The sequence below is a fragment of the Mytilus trossulus genome, chromosome 2, assembly GCF_036588685.1.
Source record: "Mytilus trossulus isolate FHL-02 chromosome 2, PNRI_Mtr1.1.1.hap1, whole genome shotgun sequence".
NCBI classification, from domain to species: Eukaryota; Metazoa; Mollusca; class Bivalvia; order Mytilida; family Mytilidae; genus Mytilus; species Mytilus trossulus.
In genome coordinates, this window is record NC_086374.1 from 66,180,371 (window position 1) to 66,191,161 (window position 10,791).

Genomic DNA, 10,791 nt, shown 5'->3' on the forward strand with positions numbered 1-10,791 from the left:
ATAGCAAAATCTAGAAAAGTTTATAATTTTCTGAAACATAAAATGCATTTAAAATTTATATATCTAGTTCCTGCCATCCCTTAAAACTGTTGCAGGTGCATAGGTTAGTCTGTACTCAGAGTAAAATTTGGAGTGTAAATACGGCCATTTTAGCCAAAAGGTTATGATGAACCTTAATGAAAGTATGAAAAGTTGAGTTGTGGAACTGTGATTTTTTTCACGATAAAAGCCTTACATAGGTGAAAATTTATTAAAAATGGGAAAATCATCAAAATTGGATACTTTCAAAGGGCCGTAACAGAAAAATAAGAGCACCACCAAAGATTTTTTTCTTCACAAATTATATTTTCAGTCATATAAATCCAAAAATCAGGATAAGAAAAAAATTTAGATTACGGAAAGCGTTGGCTCCTCAGAGGTGTACATCCTTAAGCACAAGAGTGATATATCAGTATTGACAAAGTTTTCTAATGATCGTTAATTTTCTATAAACTGTTTTTAAGTGAGAGTTCGTTAGGTTTTTTTTTTAAGGGTTTTTTTTTTTTTTTCTACAAATAATGCTATAGATGAAATGAATGCATGTCTGTAAAAGAGGGGTGAAAGATACCAGGTGGACATTCAAACTCAAAGATCGAATATAAACTGACAACGCCATGGCCAAAAAAGAAAAAAAAGACAAACAGACAAACAATAGTACACTTGTAAAAGAAAAACACAACATAGACAACTGAAGACTTATCAAGACGAACCCCACAAAAAACAAGGGGTGATCCCAGATGCTCAGGAAGGGTAAGCCAATTCTGCTCCACATGTGGCATCCGTCGAGTTGATCATGTAATTACAAACCAGGTAAATAATCTCATTTGTTAGGTCAAATTCGTGAAAACCAAACGGAAGTGTTGTTACGATATAGGAACTCATAATATACAACTTCGAAGACACAAAGACTGCACACAAGTTAACTCGTTTTTAAATTTAGTTTTATTTTCATTGCATTGATTCATTTAGATATTACGTAGTATAACATTAACATGTTACATACCTTTTACGGTTATTTACTAATGGATTAAGGCCGACATGCGTTTTGATCATAATTTTGTTCTTGTAAAATTTTATGGTTGAAACATTAACTTTAAATTGTACACAACCCATCATATTTTATTCATTATTACCACTTGTGATCACTACCATAAATGTTTCTGTATACTTAATTACACATAAATGTATTCGTATGCATGATTACACCAACAGCAGTTACAGTAAGTACTGCAGTATGCATCAGATATTGATTTAAAAATTTGTAAGACTGTGTGTCATCTTCATTTTCCAATAACATTTATCAAAGCGTCAAAATATTCAGAAAATTGGTTTCTTTTCTTTTTCCAAGAAAGAAGGCACATTGTAATTTGTTAGATTAAGAAATAGCAAATCTGCCATTACACCTTGAGCATTAAGGCACATTGTCAAATTCAACTATTTTTTTAATTGATCTATTACATCTTTTTTGTTGGCGTCTTTGTAAAATTCATTTCCTTGTTTGATTGATTTTGTAGTCAGTTATGTTGTATGTTTTTGATGTATATTTACTCATGTACAGAATTGTCTGCTGGATGCTAATTATTGTGACACTAACCTATCATGTTTTTTATGGTGGTCACCTTATTTTATCAATATTTGGGAACTATAAACAACATTCATGCAAGTGAAAGTTTTAGCTAGCTTTCAGAAAAAGCCTGTATCAAGTCAGGAATACGAAATGGCAGTTGTTTTCACTTGGTTCTGTCGATTGACAGCTTTTATTTTTGTCAGTGTTCATGTACTTCCCATTTCTGAATAAGCCTTGTAGTTCGGTATTTTTATATACATTTGTCCAACTAGCCAATATAAAAAAAAAAGGTTTTTGTCGTAGAAAGTATTTGGTCGAATATTCTTAAAAAATGAAGAAATACAACTAATCGTGTAAAATTCATATATGAAATAAACTGTGTTAATAATATGACAGGTACCTCACAGCAAAAAAATACACAAATGATAATGTACAGGTTAATTGCACATATATAGAGTTTGACGGTTTGAAAACACAAATGTAATGTTAAACTGTGGGTAAAAACCATATACTGTTTAAATGAATAGTAATGAAAATAATAATTATGAAATCAAAACAAATAATATTTCGTAATGTAAAATCAATATAATGCAACCAACTGTTACTTTATCCTATGAACAACAGATAGAATCTTAAATCAAGATGAGCTAAACAACTGTCTTGGTTTAGTGAAGCAAGTCACAAAATGCATAAAATTAATATCAAACGTATTCTGCTGACAACAAATGCATTTAGTATGGTAGGTTCGATAGCCCTTTATGATTATGCACATGATATGTATTGTTTAATTTCAATGCAAGCTGTGGCTAAAAGTATTTTTTTCATTCTTAATCTTAATTGAGAATGTCTAACTATTAACAATATATAAAAGAGAGGCGACAGATACCAGATGGACATTCAAACTCAGAAATACAAATAAATTAGCTACCCCATGGCTAAAAAGGAAAAATCAAATAGACAAACAATAGTATATAAAACACAACATAAACTAGATACTAAGCAGCACGAACCCCATTAAAAACTTATCGCATGTCATCTTGAAGGTTTAGCATATTCTGCTCCATATGAGGTACCTGTCGTGTTGCTCTTGCTAGTTCAAACCCGGTAACAGGTCTGATTCGATAGGCCCCATTCATGAAAAGGGGACAGGATTGTGATAACGAAATAAGTAACATATCCAATATCATCTGTTAAACGGATATTTCATAACAGTCAGCCAACTAGTGTTGGCGTCCGTAAAATTTACGAATATATGATTTCAATTTTACCATTTGGAAATCATGGTTAAATAGCTTCCGTGCGAGCAGCAGCAACCTATAAAGGAAATCATGATAAAAAAAATCATTCCCGGGAGATATATGTATGCTCAAACTAGTCAACACAATTAAACTTTATTTTCATTATTTTAATTCAGAGTACAAAGAAATGTCCTATAAAAGTTATATGCATCTTAAAATCACTTAACAACAAAAATACTGTGAAGCAACCATTATAGTGAAGTAAAAAAAATAATACTTTTATTTATCAATACAACGGCTAAAGACAAGACAATATTTTTAAGCAACGACTTTTAGATATTATCAAATATCTATTCGTTTATTGATAACGGGTATAATTTATCTATAAAACAAAAAGAGCTTCAGTTTACAATTTTTTTCGACAATATAGCCCTACTATATGTAACGGGGACCACTTTCCAAGAAACATTTTTTCTCACATGCTAGCAGTTGAAACTGGACTCTACCAAAAAATAAAGTTGTCATGCCGTATATGTACATTTTGCCGTCAGGGACTGAAGGCGATTTCCGTGTTATTTTAGTGTGTCCAAAATCTAAGTAACTTGGGGAAAATTACATTTAGAAATATAACTTGTTCGCGCCAAGTTTGTTAAGATTTATTAAAAACTTATTAGTAAAAAGATTATCAAACAGTTAACCTGCACAGCTACTTTTGCATAGGTACTATTTCTGTACTTAAAATTTGTAGTACTGGAAATTTACTTGTTATATTTAGTACTATTTCTTTACTTTATATTTATTGTAATATTTAGGTACTTGTATTTTCCAGTACTTGATTTGTACTCAAAATATTGGTACAAAAATGTTACCAACAATGATCTCAGTAATCCATGTCTGAACATCATAACTTCATGAGATTTGAAAAAGACAAACGTTCAAAATGCTGAAAATGTAAACGTGCAACCAAAAATCTGTTGTACTTAAATTTCAAGTACATTGACTCCAATGAACTGTAAAGTAAAAGGTAATAAAGAATACGAATTGTAAATTATAACAGTATTCAATCATAGTTTATGTGCTTATGAATATACTTGTATACTTTCAATACAGAAAATTTTAATTTCCACTTGATTTTAAACAGTACCCTCTGTTTAGTCATATATTTCAGTCTTTAAGTATTGCGAATCGAGATGTTATTGATGCATATTCCAATTCATTTCCAAACTAACAATAATTAAAAATTGATGAATTCGCACGAAGCACATGCTTTTGGAAATCTGTAAAAAAAAAAATTTGTTTTCCTTATGCCTTGTCGTAAAATATGCATCAATGAACTTAAACACCTTATTTTACTTTAAGTATTTTTTTTTTTAACTTTCAATCATCTGAACCATATGATTTCCTAGATAAGATGTTACAATGACTAGTGTAATTTTTGCAAAACATAAATCTTGAAAAACCAATCATCAGATAGTGTAAGCTACGTTTAAAACATCAAATAACTATAATGTTAATTGAAATTCAGTCATTTCCCATATAAAAAATCGAATTACAAAAAATATGGCATTTTTTCACAACGTCGATTTTGGCCAACTGGTGATAACTTAAACATTTGATATTTTTCAGGTGACGTATCGTCTGAATATTCAAGAGAAGATGTTTGAATTTCCATATGTGATAGACAATCACTTTGTAATCGATCACAATCACGTAGGTTACTTGAAGTGCTTTGCCTGTGTTCTTTGATATTTCCAAACTGATGAGACATACAATGCCGATGCATATTATCAGGAAATAAAGTCTGGTTTTCGAAAGATGACAACGTCGGCGAACTTAGTTGGCAACATTTTTGGGCAGATATCACTCGCTGTCTTCTCAATTGATTCTGATAAGGATTATTTAATGGATATCTACGAATAAAACGCTGATTCCTGAACATATGACCATCTATATATGTCTGTTGATATAGTGTTCTTGGAGGATATGTCTGGTAGTTTCCATAAGGAAGAGTTGGTAGTGAACTGTTCTTAGAATATAATTCATCGATAATTGCACTGGACGTGCGTCTTGGTAATTGAAAGTAATTTCCTCTCTCATTTCCGTTGCATATGTGTTGATCTCTCAACATGTTACATGAAGGAAAACCGTGTTTAATTTCATCAGTTTTGGTAGTCGAACAATCATTTGTTTCCCTAGTTCTGGCATTAAAAACATTGTATTGACTTGTCGATAAAGGAAATTGAGTCTGATGCCCTAGTAAATGAGTGTGCATGGTAGTACTTTGGGCTGATTTCTCTGATCTCTGATTATTGACGTTTTCATTGTAATTGTTTTGAAAAGGAATTAATGAGTTATGTTTTACACCCTGATGATAGCTTTCGTTGTTAGTCACAAGTTTTGTCTTCAGTCTGTGATCATTCTTTACGTCGACTCTGGTGTCCAAGGGAAACACATTCCGGCAATAATGCTGCCCTATTCCAGAATATTTTATCCCAGGATACAGATTTTGTGAACACTGCTTTGTTTGTACATGATAGTTGCCATTCTTACTTATTGATTGGTACTTTGCATTATCGGTTTTGTAACTGTTCGTTGCAGCTGGATGTTGCTGATTTACGACGGGCCTTATTGGTTGAACTGTGTATCCAGAATACAATCTCTTGTTGTCAACAGAAGTACCTTGATATACAACATCATTATTAATATGATTAACATATTCTTTACGCAGATTCATTGGAATGACGAAACCTTCTTGCTGGCGTGAAGGTACCAGTGGCGATTTTCTCACTGAATTGCAGATGCTCTTATTATCCGTACAACTTTCTTCAACGATGATAACGTCATCGTCTGGAAACTGTATTTTGGTTTCATTGTTAACAGCATGAATATTGCATGAAGAACTGACAGCAGTGAACTGTTGTGTTTTCAATATACGGCTGTTGAATTCTGATTTGCCTGTTACCGGCATAGATTTAGTAGCAGTTGCCGGAGCTGAATCTGTCTTTTTATGACATTGTTCTACTTGATATAATGATGGATTTTGACTATTAATCGGTGATTGGGTAACTTCTGCAACGTTTTTTATGTAGCTGATGTTATCACTAGTTTTCTCAGAGTTAATACATTTTTCGTTTAACTGACTTGATCCTACACCATTATTTTTTTCAATAAGTTGTTTGATTGTCGTTCCGTCTCGTGATTCTTTTGATTTAGGTAAATGAAAATTTAATTTTTTCTTTAGTTCATTTTGGGTCATTTTTTCTTGTATTGTATTCTGAACGGCATTATACAAATTTGTATCAATAGCTAGACACAAATGCACATCATCTATCACATTCCTAACAGTTTCTGACTCCTTAAGCTGATCCATCTTTGAGTTTAAGCTTACAAACAAATCTTTATGTTTGCTGTTCAAATGGTCATCAATGAAAAATAATGCTGGCATATTTTCTTTGCATCTAGAGCAGATGTATATCGCTGTCTCGCTGGCGTATTTTTCGTTACTTATGTGTATATCTCCAACATGAACCTCTAGTAAGCGTAATCTTTTCTTACTTGCCTTCAGTAAAGAATAAAATGTTTTGTGGGGTACATCTTTCGTCATTAACGGTTCTGCAGATTCTCTGAATCCCGGGTTACCTTCGTTCCAGTGATTAGTAGCATTGAGACTTCTTTTATAACACAGGGAACAATCAAACAAATGCTTGATTTCTATTTGTGTAACATGTAGAAAGTCAGTCATTCGAGACAAAAGAAGGGGGTCACCATTACATGCACTGTACGTACATGAACTTGATGAACATTTATTGGAAATAAACTGACTTCTTTCATATATGATTTGTGTATCATTCCTTTTATCTAGACAGTCTGTTTTGTGCACACTGTTTGATATTTTTTCGTTGGGCTGCTTCGATAATATGCTCTGATAATCACTTCCCTGCCACAACGTGTCATCATTGTTGGTTTCGGGATGAAGACTCATAACGTCAACTATTCGTATGCCAAGCGCATTAGTGAACTCCGCCTCATCGGTAAGTTCATGTTGTGCGTTATGAATGGGATTGTCCCTGCAAAATTTAAATATTGAACATCATTTATTGTGTGCAACATTGATAAGGGTTGTATGAAATTGCTCTATAAAATATCTGGATAGTAGAATCTAATTATTTAAGTAAAAATCACAAACAAATTATTAGTTTGGTATATAAAAAAAAGTGATCAAAATAAAACGATAATGAACTCAGGTGCTCTGAAAGAGTTAGTACGTACCAGTATCTACATGTTGTATTGTTCATCTTCAACTTAATGTGAAGTGGGATATCACTGTCGATAATTTGTCATTACATTTGTTGGCATGGCATCCCGCTAACATGTTTAACCCTGCCACAATATTTATGTATATGCCTGTCCCAAGTCAGGATCCTGTATTTCAGTGGTTGTCGTTTGTTTATGTGTTACATATTTGTTTTTTGTTCATTTTTTTATATTAATAAGGCCGTATGTTTTCTAGTTTGAAATGTTTTACATTGTCATATCGGGGCCTTTCATAGCTGACTATGCGGTATGGGCATTGCTCATTGATGAAGGCCGTACGGTGACCTATAGTTGTTAATGTCTGTGTCATTTTAGCCTCTTGTGGACAGTTGTCTCATGGGCAATCATACTGCATCTTCTTATTTATATGCAGTAAATTTTCATTTAGGATTTTTTTTAATTTGGACGTTTATATATTTTATCTTATTCGATTTTGTAATGAATCTATCACATATTTTTTCCTGGAACACCATAAATATAAAATACTGAGAGTGAAACATCAATAAAACAATAAACTGCAAAGAGAACAATCTGATATTTTCAAATAATAATGAGAATTCCGCGGGGCAACACATACATACGAGTCGAAAAATCTGACAACACCCTTGCAAAAAAGGCTTTACGAATAAAAAAAACACCAGGACGAAATCAGAACTAAAACAATTAAAATTTGAGTTTACCAGATAACGTTTCATAAAAACAGCTCATTATGCAGAAAATTCGTTTTACATTTTTACAGACACCGTTACGAGTTGTTGGTTTACTTTTATTTCAAATCTGTGTCATAGATGGCCACATTAAAATCACAACTGTCGATACTACAAACCCTTCCTCTTTTCATCAATTGTGGCATCATCGAAAGAGGTTTATTACTATATTTGAATTGAAAACGACGGGTCACATCTTAAAACAGGGACTGTTTATCCTTCCGGAGCACCTGATCATTACCCGGTTTGATTTAAATCGCGTGATTCATATCACTGATAATAATTTCTGTAATAAATTGATAATGAAACTGAAACTCCAGCTTCCTCGTCACAAGTATAACACCCGTCTGATATTTTTATTGATATATTTTATACTTTTCACTTACACCATTTGGCATATTACGTTTTGATGATGGAAAATCTGGCTTAAGTAGTATTTTGGAAGCATATTTATTACAAATTAAAAACGCTTGATTAGTCAACGGAACGAAAATAAAACATTCAGTGTACAGTTAACTGCCCGGAAACTATTCACATGGTTTGATTAAAAAAAGAAAAAAAAAAAGAAAGAGAAACAAATTGTTTCCATTAGTTACAAACAAAAGGGAAGACTTGTAAACGCGTTCCTTTTGTGCTGACATGAATTATCATTGATATGGTAATATTTATAAATTAACTGTTTACTGTTTTTTTTACCTCAGGCATAGATTAACTTAGCTGTATTTGGCAAAACTTTTAGGAATTTGTGTCCTCAATGCTCTTCAACTTCGTACTTTATTTGGCATTTTTAACTTTTTTGGATTCAAGCGCACTGATGAGTCTTTTTTAGACGAAACGCCCGTCTGGCGTATATACTAAATTTAGTCCTGGTATCTATGATGACTTTATCCATTTACCTAGATGGGTCTATTTACTATTTACTTTTCATTTCTAGTTAAAAAAAAAAAAAACTTCGTAGCCAAGCTTACCACTTATCTCCTTTCTGTATTTCCTCATTCGGGGTATTTTTATCCAGGGTATTTTCAGAAATTACAATTCCTTCTTGTTTCTGTTCCTTATCAGTAGGAATAAGTTCCTCCTTGTTATTTGTAATATAGTTATAGTTATTTCGCTGATGAAGTTCGTCTTCTGTAACTGTACTGTCTGCTTCCGTGCTAACGACTTTATCAATATCAGAGAAGCTCACTTTATTACAAATTTGTTGGCTATTTTCATTATGAATAAATGTATTCCTTTCCTCTTGTGGCTTTATGGTGGCATTTCTAATGTTATAGAAATCCGAGACCTGTCGATATTGAATCATCTGGTTTGGATGTTCTAATTCAAAATGGGGAATTAGTCCCTGTTGGTAGCCATGAATTGTTTTGTCGCATAATAAGCAAGTAAAGAGTACGATTGTATTGTGGGTTTGTTCTATGTGTTCATTTATTGAAACAAGACTATCCTTTGAAATGTAACAATAGCAACAACAGTAGCTTTCGCCTACTTTCTTTAAAGCTTCGAAATCCCGTATTCTTGAAAGCGAGTTTTTTGTTGCACAATTCTTATTTGCACAGCTGAATCTATACTCATTCAGTGGTTCACTGTGCTGTATAGTTATGTCAGATTCCCCGGACAATGAAAAATTAGCACAATTCAAATCACAAAATATTTCATGCCCAGTTATGTCACTATTTTCTTTCAGTAAAGAATAAAATGTCGTGTGAGGTATATCTGTCTTCGTTAACGGATTTGCAGTTTCTTTAAATCCCAGATCACACTCATTCGACTGATTTTCAGCATTAACACTTCTTTTGTCGACCAAGTTCATTGTATTTTTTATATAAGGTTGATCAAATACTCTCTCTTCTGTTAAAACCGGATTATTTTTAGCCATTTCCGATTCAGGTCTTGAAGACAACCTACGTCTAATTGGATAAGCTTTAACGTAGGATAAACCCTTTCTTCTATTTATCCTGTTGTGTCTTTTCAAGAAAATTGACTTTAAACTGTTGTAAGATGATGCCAATTTGTACAAGTACTCATTTTTGGTACATGTTTTAATGAAAGATGTGTTCAATCTTTTCTTCAAAGTGAACCTTTTATTTATAACGCTACTCTTCTCCTGTGAAGAGGTGGTTTTCGATTTTGATATTTTGTCACTTTTATCTTGAAATCCTTTTCCAGCTTGTAAGACATTTCTTTTACCAGTCGTCAAATCACTCTCAGAAAACTGCATGACGTCCGTAAGAATAACACAGCATGGTTTACATTCATATATATATCTTAGGTAGTCGTCCTCGGGTTTTGACTGTACACATGGAGATGATTTACGTCGATCTTGTGTTCCCCATTTTCCATTTCTCCCTTTGAAAAGATAAAGACGGTTATCCATGTCTTTAACTTAGATAGTACGTGTATCCATGTCTTTAACCTAGACAGTACATTCAATTTGTTGAATTAAAGGGAATTTCAATATCAACGGCATGAGATGAATATCCAAGGACGTTTATGATAGAAAAGCAAGAAGGGGTATCCACCCATTACACAAAATCATGTTCGATTTTACCTGTTGATCACCTAGAGAACTAGTATATTTTCTCCCAATCCATCATCGTTTGTCATCAATATGTACATTTTAGTTTTCTTTACATACTTCCTGGATAGACATAACAAAGTATTTTGTTATTGATTTTAAAAAGGATTTCGTAACAGAATTATTTTCAATATGTCACAATAACATGTGTTGCACTTTTTATTTTTTTTTAATTTTCAAATAATTAAATTTATAATGTATGACATAACATTTATGGTAACCGGTTTATAATAAATATCTATATATTACAAGATATCAAGGGTAAAACTGCATTCTTTTTTCCTTCAAAAGTTTCAAGTTATTGGAGCATGTTTTCAGTAACAGTGAGAACATTTTATTGATTTACTGTTT

The 10,791-nt window shown here is 32.4% G+C and overlaps 1 protein-coding gene across 1 annotated transcript; it reads right to left on the bottom strand.

The window, feature by feature from the left end:
• Positions 1-3,039: 3,039 nt before the first annotated feature.
• On the bottom strand, positions 3,040-10,500 carry LOC134707823 (uncharacterized). The gene is made up of 2 exons (XM_063567882.1): positions 8,834-10,500; positions 3,040-6,911 (listed from the first exon to the last, which is right to left on the bottom strand). Exons 1-2 carry the CDS (start codon positions 10,237-10,239, stop codon positions 4,394-4,396), a joined length of 3,924 nt encoding a protein of 1,307 aa, XP_063423952.1. The 5' UTR covers positions 10,240-10,500; the 3' UTR covers positions 3,040-4,393.
• Positions 10,501-10,791: the final 291 nt, after the last annotated feature.